Raw genomic sequence first — 18,351 nt, forward strand, 5'->3', positions numbered from 1 at the left:
GCCGGTAGTTTGGCCGGCCTATTCTAAAGGTTCGCTTTGGAAGCAATGTTCCGTGAGATCGCACCCGGGCGCGCGCGGGGCGCGGGGGGGGGGGGGGGGCAAACACCTACGAATGTACACCAAATCCAGCCAACTACAGTTTACATGCCGACCACTATTACCGCCGCCGAGGGAGAGCTTAATCACTGTGCCTGCTACTTGAAGCTCTAGGATTTCACTACAAAACAATAACGCTGCATTCGCTGCACCCGTAAGTAGTACAATAACAATATGTCTGGGAAAATCTCATTGATTCCCTATCTCTGTTTATTTTTCTTCTAAGAGCTTCTGAAGGTTATGACCGTATCGATGTCTGTAGGCAGGTGGGTACGATGATGTACCGATTTGAACAGTACAATTACCTTTAATTTCAGCCTATATCTGTTAATTCATTATTGTAATTAAAAGTAATTGATACCATTTTTAAAGTGATTACTACAGATAGTACAGATTAAAAACATAACAAATTAGAAACCACGAGGTGTTTCATTCATAGGTTCCAATAAACCAAAATTGCCCAAGTCCCCATTTCAACTAGTAATGGATATTGCAGTTGGAATATAACTCTTTGTAATATTTCATCATCATTAGGAATCAGTTTAAGTGATGTGAGTCATTTGCACATTAGTCATTAGACCCATTAGGTACATGTGTACGGGAGTTAGTTACTCGTAAATATTTGGACGTGCAAATCATGAAAGAGTCGTATTGATTGATTTTAACATCTCACCATCTGTATTTTTTATATAATTATGTTTTCATGTATGTAATAAGGTAAGAAAAGCTTTTAAATGTTAAAGAAACATATTTTGCTAACTTAGCAATTAGTGTTGTCGTTTAATTCCGTGAGTTATCTTATTCGATACGAGTATACTCCCTGCAGTGAGTGCTTTATCTATGCAGCATGCAGGACTTGAAGGGAATAGAAACTTTGGTATGCAGAAAATTTAAATCCTGTTTTAACCAATGTGCTTTTTTATCCCGGAACACGATCGGCTAAATCTTTCAAGGCGAAGCGAAGCTCGTGGTTCAGCCAGTAGATTACAAACGAACACGTAGGCACTTACAATAACTGAACAAGTAATGAAATCAAATAGAAAGTTAAATTCAGAAATCAGCAGTTAAAAGGATCTGTATCTGCGAAGTAAAGTAAGTAAGAAGGTAAACAAATCACTTATCAGTAAATTCAAAATGAAAACCATCTCTTATTTCAAAAGAGGTAATACTAAAATATTACAGATCTGTGGATGATAAGGTGCTTAGAACCTTCTTAGTATAAACGGTGAAAATTGAGAAGCCATCTTAATTTTCCTTTTCATATGAGCCCCCACTCTATTTTGAAATCTATACAAGGTACGAGGGTCTTTCAAATTAAAGTATCACCATAGAGATATTAAACACGATAAAGGAGGAGGAATTAAGACCCTTAACATTTGATTAGGACTAATATTAGTAATTAAGAAGTTATTTATCATGTATTTTCAGTTTTTGGGGCTTCCGCAAACACTAAACGAGCATACGAAACACTTCAGGAGCTACGCTCTGCCGGTACATACACAATATGCATATTATTAACAACCTATTTATGACCTAATAACTCGTGTGTGAATGCACTAAACGCCAATTTTCGAACGGCCAAGACAAACAGTGACATAAAATTGAGTTATTGTTGATTGTGTTTCAGAGTTTCAGAGCGTGCGTGACACCGAGCGGCGGCGGCGGCGGCGGCGGCGGCGGGGACCGGCTAGCGCAGTGTGTTCATTACGCCCCTTGTGTCATTATAACTTAATTACACCCAAATTATAACTCGCACACTTCATTTGCATTCTGTGCACCGTACGTAGGTGCATGCACGTATAAATATCACGTACGTAGCCGTAGGTGCGGAATCCAGACAACAGTGCAGTCTGCTCGATTGATTTGGCAATAAATTTTAATTTCGCTCACTTGTCCGGGTCCGCGTTTGGAATGCGCAAATTGATATGATTGTAACATGCTGTGATATACAGTGCCATGTTAAAGGTATGTAGCTTGATTGAGCTCGTGTAATCCTATTAAAAATATTAATATTCTCTTTCATTTTAAAATATTGTTCTACCGTTCTCTGATCCGAGGGTTGATTCGAAATCTTCAATTAATTATTTAAGTAACATTATTTTGCACTAAAATAATAACAGATCTTAGTTAGCCAGCTCATGAACCTAATAAACACGACCCAGTGGCCCAGAGCCGGCGCCTGGCCGCGGTGTATTTATACCGACCCGACTTAAATACGCCCATCTGTAGCAATGTTAAGGTTGAATTCCGTGGCGCTTGCGTCACCGCGCACTACGCGCCATCAATGAGCTCCATAAAACACATCAAACCACAACTATCATACAACACACACTACTCTCATCGTATCTTCAATCTCACATCCCGCTCGGCCGATCAACAGATTTAACTCTTCTATTTATTCACCTTCCCCACAACAAAATATTTCGTAATGTTGTTTTATAAAAATATTGCCGCCTAACAGTTTCAACATGAGTCTCTAAATAAAAGCCGTTCCGGTATGGACGCTTTGGTGATGGCGATATAAAAATTGTGAACGATACTATTGAAATGCTTACATTGTTTTTTTGATATACTGAAATCTGATAAGACTGAGCTTGTTCCAATGCGCCTTTGCATTGTGTGTGACATTCGCGGTAAGAAAGAGCTGCTCCATTAATTATACGTGGGTGCCGGTGCTGAGCGTCACTGTCAAGGTTACCCGTGAAACTCAATACGAAAGTGAGAGTCATAACAAAGAGCACATTAAAGGGCTTTTGTTCACCCATGGCCTGTCTTAGAAACAATGGCTAAGTAAACATAAGACATACTTTATACGGTAAAAAATAGTAGATAATATTTCCAATAGGTGGGTTGTTTAATGGAGATAAATCTGGAGTAGACTATGTGGGCGTTAATAATCACGATACGAAACGTCAAAACCTAACATACTACCCCATTATTTTTTGCAGGTAAACAAATGAAATAGCATTTCATAAGGTGAGAGCTTCAGGCTCAAGTTTTGGACTTCAGTGTACCCTGGTCCAAAGACAGATCAGTAGTTCTACGCGCGATGTGAGACTGCGAGTGTTGGTGTCTTTAGTGATAGTGATACTTGTTGATTGTACTCGGATAAGCCACGACATGGCATCGTCGCGCTTCCTCCTCGCCGCTCTAAAACCGCAGTGATGCAACCAGCAATCCTTAACTATACACTCACAAGTACAGCTATGAAAAAAAAAGACAGTGTCGGCTCCCTTGCTTTCAATTTAAACTAAACTTGTATGAACTGATTGCCCAGGAGAAACAAAATAGAAGATAGTCACATTTATATATTACGGGAGTTCAAACCTCTATTTGATACTAAAGCTTTTGCTTAAAAGTCACTGATGTCTATTTAGAAGTTCCAATAACCCTTGATAAATGATATCTTAAATCATTAACACAAAAGATTATCTATAAGAATGGATCTCTGACAACACGAGTTTCTTAAAGATTATATTCCTTAGCGAGAATATGATCAGTCCTTAAAGTAATACATTTTATCGAAATAAATAGCCTGCGGGCATTATTGATGTACCTTCAGGTAAAACACGTGTAATCGAAAGCTTCAAATAAAAATAAATAATAAAATATATTGGTAGGTTCAATATAAAATTTATGCTACGGGAAAACATTTCAAGTAGGTACGTACCTATTGATATTATGTCGGTTAGAAGGTTAGAACCCTTGGATCATCAATTTGTGTCTTAAATTATCTTTCTTTTTTGGGCTTTTGGCATTAGCGTTTGTTGACAGTGATGGAACAGAGAGTGCTTTCGTGAATCTACTGTCTTGTCTACTGTGTACACATTCCGCACTGTAATAAGCCCCTGAGAAAATACAGCGGAGCTACCGCTCTGAATTCTACCTCTATAAAACATAAAACATGTGCCATGCATTATCTTTGAGGGTAGGCAGAGGTGAAATGTTGTTCCTTACTATCCATTCCTATTTTTCCATTGATAGATTAACCAAATACACTCACGAGCAATGAAAACATTGGCTAATGGACCGGTAATAACAGGTGGAACTATTTCATTGCTCTCGAGTGTAGTAAGTTTACTAACAATTAAGCCATCTAGTCGACCATTCGAATAGCATACCTACTTATATTATTTCACATTATCAATCAGCCCTAAATATTTCCATTTAAATTAAAGGCACATGATTGTAATTAATGAAAAATGTCTCACGTATACGCGATAATCAAGAAATAATTAGACACCCACAACAAACACCACATATTAATTTATAGGATCACCATTAAATAAGAATATGTTTGCTCACCGGTACCTCCAGCCATTGAGATATTGTGGTCACATAAATAAACGAGTGGTCAAATGTTACTTATGTGGTTGGTATACCGCGGGGCAGGCAACACTGGCGCTGGCGCGGCCGCCGGTTGCGCCTGCGCAGCCCCGACGCGACTCGCGCTCGGACGTGGCCCATCATTGTGCAACCAGGCCCCGTGCCACATCTACCCATTCAATTTCAAATATGGAATCGACGCGCAACTATAAATACGCGACCGTATCAAACTGGGCAATACGCCTCGGGCCTAACGGCGAAGGGTTACTGACTGCGGAATAGGATGAGCTCATGTTTTTGACTTATTTTTCGTCTAAATTTGTGCTCACCACAGCATAGTGTCCACGTTCCAGTTACTAATTAGGTACAGTTGAGAAAAAAAAGATGGTACAATCCCCCGTTAAACAAATAGGTACTCTAAAAAATCATATTTTTATTAGGTATGTTTTAAAACTATAAATCATTATATCATAATCATAATATACTTACCGACATAAATGTATTGATAAGGTTCTTATTATTATTTGAGTATGACCCCTTATACAAATCAGTGTATGTGATATGCATATAGAAAAGGCAGTGTGGTGAATTAATTAAGGCTCCGCATAAACACAGTGGCCGCTGATGGAACCTTCGCGGGCTACCGGAAGCAAACATGGAAACAGTTTAATTGCAATAAAAGCTAACCTACATTCATATTTAAAATAATTTAGGTATTGTTTTCATCAATTAAACTGAACAAAATACTCGTAAGTGATAAAAAGCTCAGCTTTGAATGTATATGTAAGCTTTTAATTATCAGAAATCAATAACATCGGTGTTTGCTTTTGAACAATTTGTGTGCAATGAAAAGGTTAGCTTTTTAAAATACAATAACGTTGTTTGACGTGGTTTGTGTGGAGTTTCTGATAAAGTCTGTATTGATATTTTTTCTAAAGCCAACTGGCACCGATATTTAATTTGGGTTTTTCACCAATTTGTATGCTAACCTGGTTTTAACTTAACAAAACAACTCACGATCTGTACTAATATACTCTTGGTACTTGCGGAATAGGGAGAGTTTCATTCCAACACCCACTTTTTACTACTTTTAAGAGTTTCGAGCTTCCTTGTCTTGTCTACAGGCGGACGATTACAAGCTGATGATGATGATAAGAACCACTACTAATGTAATTATTTTTTAGGGCACATTTAAGTCAAGAACCAGACGTATTAAACCAATATCTCTGTGCGGGCCGCGCGCACAGCGTACTAACTACTAACCGATGCACCGTTCAGACTTCAGGGTGCACTTAACCGAGAGTTAATTACTTACTGTGGATCTCGCAAGTAGGCCAAAATGTATTGCGACTCGCCTGCAGCTAGTTTAATAATTGAGCAGTGTGCGCGGTAGCGACATTAGCTCGGCGCGTGTATTTTCAGCCGCTTTCAGGGTTTAATTGACAAAGTGTCGCCGGAACTTACATATCCAGACTCGGTGCAGAATATCCACTCCATATTCAGATTTTAAAGTTATTTTTAGCTTTTTGTATAAATAACATTTATATACCATCGTGTGTGTGTCCACAGAACTTGACAGAACTAATAATACAATCAGGGAGAAGCCCCACGGAATATTTTATTTTGTCTGTAAAATAGCCTTATTTCTTCTAAATCTGAATACGGGTATATATTTTTACTGTTATTTACGCATATGTTCTGACATTGTTTTTATATTATTATTATTTTTTAAGTGACATTGTATTCTTGTTTACTTTATTTATATGCTTTATATGGCATTATTTTTATATGATTTGTGACAAGCCTAATTTAAGTAATGTACTTCATTATATTATTATTAATAATTATTATATTTATGACGATATATTAAACTGAATAAATGAATATGAATATGAATATCAGAAATTCCACGGGAAAACCCCTTCAACCGTTTAGCTAAGTTAAAAATACAAATTCCTAAACTTTCTACACTGTAATTAGTAATCTTACGGAATTCTGACAGTTATCAATTTTAGATAAATCAGAGATCACAAACCTTTTTGGGCTGGGCACTTTTTCAATACGAGTCTGGACATCTGAGACTATAATATATTTTTTTTAGTCCCTGTATCCATTTTATTAAGTGCGGCGCTCCAAATTAAAAGGGGATTTACCTACGATGAGAAATAATTACCGTACCTAAATATATCACAAACAGTGAAAAATACAATTAAAGATAATCTCAATTATCTTATATAATTATCGCTGTCGTAGAAAATATATCTAAAAACAACTAGTAATTCTTTTTGAAACGGTAGCCGTAGTACGTAGCCTAATGAAAATCAGTCAATGTGACAGATGCATCGTGACAGTCATTGACCTCAGAAAAAATATATCTCATAAACCTCTTTGGTGATAGCTATCACCATAAAGTATCACATCATAGCACTTCCACCTCCATATCTTGAAAACTCACTAACCGATTTTGATGAAACCTACACTTGGTTCCTACGGTCTGAGGATCCTCCCTTTGCCATGGGGAAGCGCCTCCAGCATCTCCATACTGCCTTCCTAAGCTTGGACCATTTCCCACCACGCTGGTCCACTGCGGTGTTGGTGGGTTCACATATCTAGATGTTTTCCTTCTCCGTAAGTGCGATGGTATACATTGGTCTTAAATTCAAAGAACTCATTGTTACCTACATGTCAGCGCCGAGATTCGAACCCGCATCTCTTGCTTGAGAAGCGGGCGCTTACCCGACTGAGCCAGTTGGACTCGCGCACTAAGTGTTCCGTACAAGTCTACTTAATTACTTGAGGTAGTTTTCCTTTTAATTTCATCATAATTATGTACAAATATACGAAATAACAGCTTGATATATTTACCCATTTCCGAGAAAAAGGGTGGTGACAACAAAGTGTGATCATATAAGGATTCCTTTTTTTCCTTTTGAGGTACGGAACCCTCAAAAAGAATAGTGACAATCGGATCAATCGTTTCAGAGATATGCGTGGAAAAACATACATACCAACAAGCATATAAATAAACATACATAGGTACATAAACATTTATAAAATTTTGAATATTTGTTTATTAGCCTTAGCCCTAATATATTGTCATATGTCAATATGGTGCAGTTCCAATAATCTTACATACCTACCGAACATATATGTACTTACCGAATAGACAATCTTTTTTTGAAATTGATTAAAAAGGTTTATTATCCCTGAATTTAGTAGGAAGTGATGCCATGCTAAAGAATAAAATAAAGCAATTAAAATTAATTCGATACATTGGTCGTGAGTCGTGATCCTACTTCATATTATAAATGCGAAAGTTTGTAAGTGTATGTGTGTGTGTATGTATGTATGTATGTATGTGTGTATGTTTGTTACTTCTTCACGTCAAAACGGCTGAACCGATTTTAATGAAATTTGGAATGGAGTTAGCAGACACCCTGGATTAACACATATGTTACTTTTTATCGCGGAATTCCCACGGGAAAACTTATTAAGGCGAAGCGAAGCTCGCGGGAACAGCTATTATATTGAAATATTTTTTATTTTTGTATTAGTTTACTTGAGCAAGTAAATATTTAGATTTATCTTTTTGTATAAAAATATTAAGAAAAAAATATTGCCCAGAAATGGATCGCAATTTTTCCTTTTTTCGGTAAAGAACTTTTTTAGTAGCATCACTTATAAAATGTCAGAATTCTTTCCAATTAAAAATTAGAGATTAGTGTTTCATATTTATGGTACTAAGTGCGTCACTACAATAAATTAAATTGAAATGACTTAGTGTTAGGTTAGTATGTATGGAATTAAATCTCAATTGTTGGGGTAAGTTCTAACAGCTCTGATAAAATATACCGATAAGAGTTTTGTGTGAATAAAAGTACCCAACGGCGTTCAATAAGGAATCAATTGGTCAAGGTTTTGCCGTGGGGATAGTTCTTGGAAAGCCTACAAGCCTACATTGGTGTAAATAAGTAATGTTCGGTACAAACCTACACAAGGTGAAAAAAATCGTCAGACACAGAACGGTTACTAGGTACCTTAAATGTTCAAGTATATTTTTGCTTGAATAAGACTTTTTTTTTCAAAGAAACAAAACTGGTTAAAAATTTCATGCGAGATGTAAATCCAAATATTTTAAAATCAGAAATTTCATACCTTATGAGGTATTTATGGTGTGATCATCATCATCATCATCAGGTCCTGGGATACCTAATCAGGGACATAGGCCTCGATTATGGTGTGATGCCAAATATTTAAAAGTTTTTTTTATCCCAAATAACACAAGAATAAACTATTAATAATAAAATAAATCTAAATATATATATATTTTTAAATTTTACAATATATTATTGCCGGTCAGTCCAAGACGAGTTTTAAAAAAAACCTTTACTCTGAGTAATTGAGTATACATAAAATGAACAGGTGCAGGTTTCAAAGGCTTTATTGACAAGAGCGGAGCGGAGACGAACCACCCTCTATAATCCGTGCGGCGGGTCCTATCTCAACAGTACTGTTACCCGAGGTCAGGATAAAGATGTTACCTGATCTTACTCCGGTAACAAACCTTTCTAGGAAGCTGGGAGACAACTTGTACTACGGTTCACGAGAAAAGTTGTCAACTAATAATTTTTTATTGTTTTAGTTTTTTTACATACACACAAGACATAGAAAAGGTCCTTGCTCATAGGTTTTGGTACGTCTTCACATAAGGGCGGACACGAAACCCGTGAAAGGTGTGTAACACTGCTGACCCTGTCAGGTAGTGAGAATAAAATATTTACTTCTTGGGTTTTTTTATGATTCACATTATCATTAAATATTGAAGCGCACGGATCGAAGATCGAGTCCCTCTAAAAAAATGCCAAGAAGTCTCTACGTGGAGCAAGCAGGTTATGGTTTCTTTATAATATAAATATGTAATATTATTTTAAATCCATTTATAATACAGTGAAGTATCGTGGAGTACCTACGAGTACATAGTTGCAAATATAGATCTAGAGATACGTTAACCCCGGCCCAGCCGTAGGTGCTTAGATTCTCAAAGACAACTAACTTTTTCTCTAACTGCCAGTTTCTATAACTCTATCTATCTATAACTAGTTACTTTCATACGATTTTGGCATAATGAAAAGTTACAATCTGTCAAAATCGTATGAAAGTAACTACCACTTATGGATAGTGTTATAGAAACTGGAAGTAAGTCATCACTGCAGTAATGATACGTTTCGTTTAATTTAAGATAACAATTTTTACTCTTTCAATCATATAGCATAATTAATGGTTTATCGACTTAATAATCCGGCTTTAATCAAAGTTTATAAAATTTATGAACACATTATATATTAACTTTGAATCGGAATATAATAAACTTCATAATTTGTATGTCTGTAGGATGATCTTGATAACAGCTCAATCACCGTGCGGCCGATTGTTTACAGAAAATACACGATTTAGTTCAGTATGATGGTTATTGTACGGTTCCGAACTTCCGACAAGCTTTTCAAGGCCCGGATTATAAATTCCTTACGTTTTATAAAACATATCAGAAGATTTAGAAGACATTCATATTCTATACTAAAACTAATATTTATGGAAATAAATTTTAAAGATAAATAAACCATAAAATTCTATAACTTATAAAAAATGCAAATTAAAAAACATTTATTCGGCTCACTTTCTATTTAATTAAAAAATAAATGAAGGCAGCACGGACAACAACATTCAGCTACATACCGCCATGGCCGTTGCTATCACTGCCGGACTTAGAGTGTGATAAATAACGCGACACTTTCTGATAGGCGGTGCGCAACGAGAGCGTGCGGCTACCGTTGTTGGACGAGGAGGACGACGACGACGGCGTCGTGTCCACGCCGCTATCGGCGTCCGCTGTCGGTACGTGAGCCATGCTCCTAGTGCTGCTGCATACGACCGAGAGAGGGGGGCAGCAGTGGGCGCCGGAACACTTCCGCTCGGGGAGAGTGCTCGATGGGCAATGAACGCATCGGTGCAAGGCCGGCGCTCGGGGCCTCGGGGGGCGTGTCGGAGTGCAGCGCGGGGGGCGCGGGGCGCGCGGGGACGCGGGGCGCGGAGCGGGCGGGCGCGCGCGTTCTGTCCGCCCGCCCGACTGAGCGTGCCGCCGCCGCCGCCGCCACCGCCGCCGCCGCACCGCCAGCGGAATGGGCGTGCCATTCTCATAGTTTCCTTTTCTATCGCACGCTGCCAGAGGCGACGCACTGTGGTGCGGATCGAGACAAAACTACTCCACAAAGTTTTTGAAACTTTTGAAAGAGATGATTTGGCGGCAAGGTACCGCCAGGTAATTAACATTGCCAGATTCCGCAGTCGGATGGAAAGTACGTAACTCATAGCATTTTTTCGGTAACTGAAGGATTGGGCATTTATTATAGAGATTGTTACTATTGTTAGCATCAAGCTGCTTCTATAAAATACTGAAAATATCACCGTCAAATTCAGAGAACCATCCGTTGGCTTTTTTTAAGGAAATTAGTGAAACCCAAGAGGTAGGGTTACATTCAGGGTATTCTACATAATTTACGTAGGCTATATTGTAGTGATTATTTTTATTGTCGCCTATAGATCTACAATAAAAATATACAGAACCTACGTAAGTAACAAAATATGCTCAAAGTCCAGAGAAAACTTTTTACCTACCTGTACGGCAAAGTTTCAATACACTCAATAAGTTATTTTTAGATTTTGTGCGTATCACAATGAAACTTCTTTCTCTAATAAACATAATGGTTAGAAAAGCGTAACTTACGCAGGTTCTTTGGCCTCGTTTTTTGGAATGTGATTAATAGGAAGGAGCTGTAACTGCTGTTTGTATTAAATGGGTAATAGAAATAAAAACCAAATTATGCACCGTATTATATTAATAAACAATATGTAGCAATGAGACAGTGGCAGTGGGCCCACTGTGCGCCTCGCGAGCTAAAACATCTCGGCGTCAACACGCGATTATAAACAGAACGACACAAATACATATAGCAGAGTAGCAGACCGAGGCCAATGCCACAATACAGACAACTGACTACGTAATTTCGCCACCCGATTTTGCAACTCTTACGTATGTCGGCTGCGGTGTCAGAACTGTAATACAGGTGTCATGGGGGTCACTTCAGCTTAAGAAAAACTATGTTTTGGAGCACTGGCTGCTTCATTTACATACAACTACTCTATCTTGTTGTACACATGGTCTCGATTGACAGTATGTTGTTTTGCTAGAGTAATCCAATAATGATATGTATTGTAAGGCGATATTTGTCGTAGGTAAGAGCATAGAATAATGAGTCTACATGATGTTATTCTATGTTAAGAGGTAAGAGTAAGTACATTAGTACACTAAGGGCTGATTTTTCAATAGTCAGATAAGTGTTACATATCTGAGGAATAAAATTGTAGCTGTCACTGTCTAATACAAACATTCAGGGCCTTACCACAAAAACTTAGACAGTATTTAACAGATGTTTAGCGCTGTCAAACGCCTACGAAATCTGTCAAATTTTGTTTTTTAACACTAGTTAAAAAAATGTTTTTTGTGGTAGCACAGTCAGTAGCAAAAGCATCAGAATTATTCCTCAGATAACTTTTATCTAACTATTGAAAAATCAGCCCTAACCTAATATATGTAGAGGTTAGTTAAATTACTAGCATTTCCCGCGAACTTCGCTACGCCTTAAAAGATTTTCCCGTATGGTCTGATGATTTTAAGCTTTAAATTTTATCAAAACCCGTTTAGTTTTGGCTTAAAGTAGTACATAACAAACCTACTTACAACATTTATCGTTATTTCACACAATGTTTTTTCCCGCTAACTCCCGTTCCCGTGGGAATTTTGCAATATCCTGTTGTAACTAAGCTATAAGTGTATAAGGTACCGAATTTTCCCGCTAATTCCCGTTCCCGTTGGAATTTCGGGAAAACTTTTTTTTGTGCCCCTTTACGGTACCTAAGCTACGTCCCTTTCAAATTTCAAAACCTTACTATTAAAACTTTAGAAGTTTCATACAAACTTTGAAACCCCTTTTTACCCCCTAATTTCGCATTTTTTTTTTAATAAAATAAGATATATTGATCTTGAGTAGTAACTATTTCGATGCAATGGCGCAGGGTGCTCTAAACATGGCTGTTCTTGGACAATGAAAGCTAATCAGTGGCATCGGGGCATGCCCTATTTTCATACGAGCGCGGCCGAGCATACTGATTGTGATTACTGATCTTTTCTCCAGAACTCCCTACACCAACGGTCATCGGATCTTTAGCAGATAATATGTGGATGCTAGCACCTCAGTTTGAAAACTAAGATTTTTTTTATATAAAAGGTAAATACTGAAATTAAGGCTGTATTTAAGTGACATAGACAATTTAGAAATTATGTCGAAAAAACCTAAAACGCCAACACATATTACTATATCGTATCGATGTATGAAGGTACCACAAAAAGGTTTATTTACCAATTTATCTGGTTTTGTGTATATACCTAAATGACTCAGTGAGACTAGAGAGTTTTGCCATTGCTTTCTGGAACTAGCTCAATTGCACAAAGAGCGTCCCTGTTCAAAGATCTTCTCAGAATATTATAATCTCTAATAATCTGCTATCTCATTTATTTCCTCTTATTCGCGGACGAGTTCTACCATGAATATTTATTATAACCACAAAATTTCCACCAATAGTATAGATACTGAAAATTTAAGTATTCAGGTCTCACGAAAAGATTTAAAACATCAAAGCGATAGAAAAATACTCAGAGGTAGCAGAAATAATACAAAAAATGCATCGCAAAGAACCATTTCCTGTAAACCAAGCAGCGTTTCTACTTGGACGTGGTAATTTAATTGAAATGTTGTGCTAACCTTTTACAATATTTTTGTGAAAGCAAATATTACTTGTATATCTGAGGAGGCTTCTTAGGTAATGAAACGGTGCGCTAGGGGTGCCCTACTATGAAAAAATTACGCAGCACTCCGGATGCTTTTGAGTCGAAATTCAGCATCGCCTGTGTCACATAAATATGCTACTTGCTTTAAGTATCGAGTGCATTTTACTAATGGAGGGTGAGTCTTCCAATAGTCGTAAGCTAAATTAAGCGTTTGAAAAATACTGAGAGGAAGTTCGCCATGTTCGCGGTCTATGCTCTATGCACCAAGTCACCGCCAAGTAGCTTTAACAGGTACGGTAACAGGACATCCAAATGCTTAGATATAATTATATACGAATAATATGAAATGATTACGTTTCCATAATACCTACAATTCCAATAAAGTAGGTATTTACTTGTAATATGCTTGTAAAAGCCGCAATTCTATTTCAGCCAATTGTTTTCCAAATAGAGATGGAAACTAGCAAACACACTATGTTGATAGTATAAACTCGCGAAAAGTTGACTTCAAGAAATGTTTATTTAAGTTGTTGCCGTTTATTTCAGTACATAGTTAGCTAGCTGATGGTAGGAAATATTGTGAAAGTAGTTTTTCTATCAAAAACTGTTCAATAAACACGAGCGTCGAAAGAAAATGCAACGAAAACAAGCGCAGTATTTGCGGAATGATTGGCGCGGGTCTTTCATTTTATTTATTGGACCAAGCAGCTGCGGCTCAAATGAACTGATTCCCAGAATCTCCGATATTTTCAATTTATAACTGTAAACAAGAGCACCTAATAGAGACCGCGTGAAATTCATTCCATAATTTTAAGAACATGCCTCAGAGGTATATTGGACTTTCATAAACAGTTCATTTCATAAAAACAAGTTTTTTAATATTTAAAATTCACAGTGCTTTGAGAGTATTTATTTGAAATAAGACTACATTCGAATATTACATTGGTGGAGTGTATCGGAATCTGTGAGTTGTTTTGGTAAAACTTGTCATCAAAAAATATAAACCCCTGAATATAATCCCTGCATGCGTTCGAATCTTTTTTCCCATCACGACACGAACGGATCGAATGGGATGATATTTGTGAGGATATAGTTGGACGGATGAAGAGTGACAAAAGATATTTTTTACCACGGTATACGAATGGAAAAAGCTTTCACAGCGTAAAGTTCGTTAACAGGAGCCTGAAATAAAATACAATCGATAGAGGCCGTACCACCAACTATTTTCTTGATAATCTTGGAAACCAGCAGGATGATTGCCAACCTTCGCTAGGAGTCGGAACTAGAAGAGGAAGAAACTTGATAAAGACTTACCGATGGGTTCTTCAGCCGGCTGGCTGAGGGACCGCCTCGAGGGCGAGGTCTTGGTCTGCGGCGTCGGCTGCGGCTTGAGCACGTGGGCCGGGACCGCGCCCTCCTGCGGGGGCTCGCCGGGCGCGCGCACGAGCCACCAGTCGGCGCGGCTCCACGGCTCCAGCACCTCCACCTGCTGGCCCTTGGCCACGGACAACTCGCCCGCGCCGCCCGCCACGTGCTCACTCACCACCCACGACAACTCGCCCACACCCTGCAACAATATTTCACCCGTTAACGAACGTATTTTTCGCCGGTAAGTCCTGCCCACGTGCCTGTTGATAAAGGCTATTAGTGCTGTAGCCTCCTCTGGACTATAAATAGGCATCGGAAAAATGTCGAAATAGCTCCTCTTTTTAATGAAGAATATTAATAGAATAATAGTTTTACGTAATGCTTCTAGGTTGAACGAGAATGGGTACGCATCCCATTTATTTTTGTCTGATCTCCGTAGCAATTTGCAACTTCGTGTGTGTACTCGACGTCCGTGTAATTAGAGGTCTAGGATAATTTACAAAACCTATCCGATTACAAATTGAAATGTCAACTAAACGTTTGTTGCAGGTAGCTTCCCATGAAACATACAAATTGAATATGCGGTTCCACTGTGAATCTATGACAAAGGATATAACTAAAATTCCGAATGAACTCATCAAAAGGAATGTACCTACATAGTTAACTAAACCTCATTAATTGTAAATCTCATGGAAATGATAGGTCGGATGTGGTTTCACGGAGTAATTACCTATGTTATTATTTTGAACAATATAAATTATTATCATCAAAGTAAATCTAGTAGGCCTAAGTTTAATAGAATTACGAATATTGCGATAGATAATTATAACTAACACAAAAAATATTGTATTCTAATAAAAAAAAAAGTGTAACTTTGAAGATAACAAAAGTTTATGCAAGTAGGTAATATCGAACAGTAACACCGATTGTGGATAACAAAGACACCAATTAATTATGTGTAGTATATTGCCCATTGATCGTAGCGATTGAACAATCGGAAATGATTTGGCTTAATACGTAGTAACGTGTTTGCCGTGCCGTTTTAAATGGTACAGTCAGCTTCATCATTGGCTATTTGTACCTTGTCAAACAAACAAACTCCCTTCATTTATTCAATCACGTTTGTTACTTAGACATGAAAAAACCGCTATAACTTTTAACTGTTGAATATGGTTACAGCACTTCAATGAAGTAATTGCAATTTGTCGTTATTTGCATGGATTAATATACACGAAAACGTTGAATATCTATAAACGAGTTTTAATTTCACCAACCGATTCAACAATTCACCAATCCGCGTTGAGATTAGATCCTTTGGTGTAATATTAGGCAGTCATATGATGTTCTATGCGATGTCGTCCCCTTCAGTTTCGCGCTTCGCTTTTGATAACCGAACAAAGGATGCAGGTCCCACTTCCACCTACCCTCGTATAACCCTGTTGGAGTTAGCCGACGCTCAAGCCGAGTTCGAGTGTTGCACACACAATTGCATTCGCATCTCCGGCACATGAACTGATTACAGCTTGAATTACATACAAAAACTTTTTGAAATCACATTATATTATTATGAATTCTCATTAGTCGAAGACTTGACAAATTACGTACGCAGTATCGTTCCATGTTCTTTGTTGAGAACAATGAAGATTTCGAATGACCAACGACAGCGAAAGACCAAGAGAGTAGAATTCGAAAGTGTGCTGTAACACACTATCTGGATATCATAAAATACTTTACCTACAGAAAAAAACCTGTGTAAAGTAACAATAAAATTGCAGTTTCGATGGCGCCTGTCGATCGGCGCTCAAACAGTGGTCAGCGAATATCAGGTACACGTTACATTCACGAGTGATTCGTTTTCCACCGGCAGCATTGTCTAGACTGCGGTTATCTCCCATCTCCCGGTTCGACTGTGAAATGACTCCCCTTATTACTCAAGTTCTGTGTTTGCTCAGCCGAGATCCCGGTGTAATGCCATCGCTATTTGCCTTTGACAGCATTTCTAATTAATAAACAGACACATAAGTCCTATTTATCTCCAAAATTGTTTATTATTGACGCTTTCAGCAATAATTACGGTTAACATTTACTTGGTTAAAATGTTAAAAGAAAAAAAGAGGGTAAATTAATTGAATATTTGTCATTAATGCTTGTTCTAATAGTTGTTCTTCGTTAAATGCAGGATGTTGGAAGATAATAAAATAACTAGTGATTCACAAATACGAATAGTAAAAGGAAACTATCCCTACTGTAAAACTCGTAAAAGCGCGTATTGTTCTATTCGCCTCTCGTATAACCAGGATATGCAAAATAGTTTCGTTCGGACGAAAATTTGATTGAAGTTCAGGTGAAATATAACCCTGATGTATTTTTTTTAATTGTTTAAACAATGGCCAACAGAGTTTTCCCGTACGGAACGAAATAATAGAATTCGCAGAACTTTACTGAGGTGAGCGGCTACGAAGGTTTTTTGCGAAAAGTACCCTTTGTTTAATTCGAGGAAGTATTTTATGAATATGTATTATGCGCATGTTCTGCAACCCTGTACTATAAAAAATATGTTTATGGTCCAACGTTATGTACATTTTCGCCTTTCTATTGAGGAAACTAAAAGAGTTTTTCAGTGATGAAAGGGAACGAATGAATTTTAAGCTGATAATAATATTGTTACAAGCATGTACAATTTCATGTATATTTCTATCGATCACTGATAAATTTCAACCGTCAGACGCGAGCTACGTGAAATTGATAATTTGAACAAGGCAGGCCTCGGTAAACCAATAAATTTGCGTGGTTAACCAGCCACGTCGCGGTGGAAGGTGGAATTTGACAATATATGAGCACTGATCTGATTGGCGCTGCATAATTCACACATTACGTACATGTACTTACACTCAAGATACATCATCAGAATACTATAAGTAGAAAGCTACTTTTTGATAGGGAGTGAGAGTGTAGATTTTGACGGAGTGACGTCACGAACGGATCCGAGTCGCTATACGGGTGTACATGATATCGAGATTAAAAATAAAACAGCGAGTAATCAGTGATAAAAAGTTTATAAAAAGTTTCGTCTTACAACGAATACGTGTATCAATCGTTATCTCGGTGCACATTGCTGTTTTAACGTGTGATTATAAGTGTTTTACGAAGTACCTTGGTGATACGGTGTTTACATAAGTGGGTACTCTGCACAACCCTTTACGTTTGTTTACCCTACTATCCAACACAATACTTAAACAAAAAATCATTTACAGCGCCACCTAGGGACCCCTATATCGCAACCTACGCTAGTGACATCTACAGTGATCTACGTAAACTACTACATCCACCTTTAGTTATTGACCACACGCCAGCACATTCCTTAGTTATAATGAATAAATGTGGGGGATGTAAAAAATTCGTGGCCCGTGCCGATATAATTAAGTGTACTAAATGCACAAAATGCGCAACGGTGTATCACCCATACTGCGTGAAGGAGGGTCAGCAAGATCCGGCTACTTGGGTGTGTCCGTCGTGTGCATCCAAACACCCTGCGCCCACTCTCACCACCGAAGCACCCGCAGCAGATCGGATGAGCTGCCAGGAGCTGCCCGAGGTGGTCGCGCCTGACGACCAGCTTAACTCCACCGCGAACGACACCACCGAGGAGTTCAAGGTGG

The 18,351-nt window shown here is 38.0% G+C and overlaps 1 protein-coding gene across 7 annotated transcripts in view; it reads right to left on the reverse strand.

Annotated features, from left to right (window-relative positions):
* The window catches only part of LOC105389684 (kalirin), a 136,283-nt gene that overhangs the window by 36,124 nt on the left and 81,808 nt on the right, over positions 1-18,351 (reverse strand). For all 7 annotated transcript variants that reach the window (XR_007268172.1, XM_048632537.1, XM_048632538.1 and 4 more), the window contains one exon: positions 14,639-14,891. Coding sequence is in view for 6 of the 7 variants with exons in the window: in XM_048632537.1 (XP_048488494.1) it covers positions 14,639-14,891 (253 nt within the window). In the remaining variant the exon portion in view is untranslated. The remainder of the gene's footprint in view (positions 1-14,638; positions 14,892-18,351) is intronic.

Source organism: Plutella xylostella, chromosome Z (assembly GCF_932276165.1).
Source record: "Plutella xylostella chromosome Z, ilPluXylo3.1, whole genome shotgun sequence".
Lineage (NCBI taxonomy): Eukaryota > Metazoa > Arthropoda > Insecta > Lepidoptera > Plutellidae > Plutella > Plutella xylostella.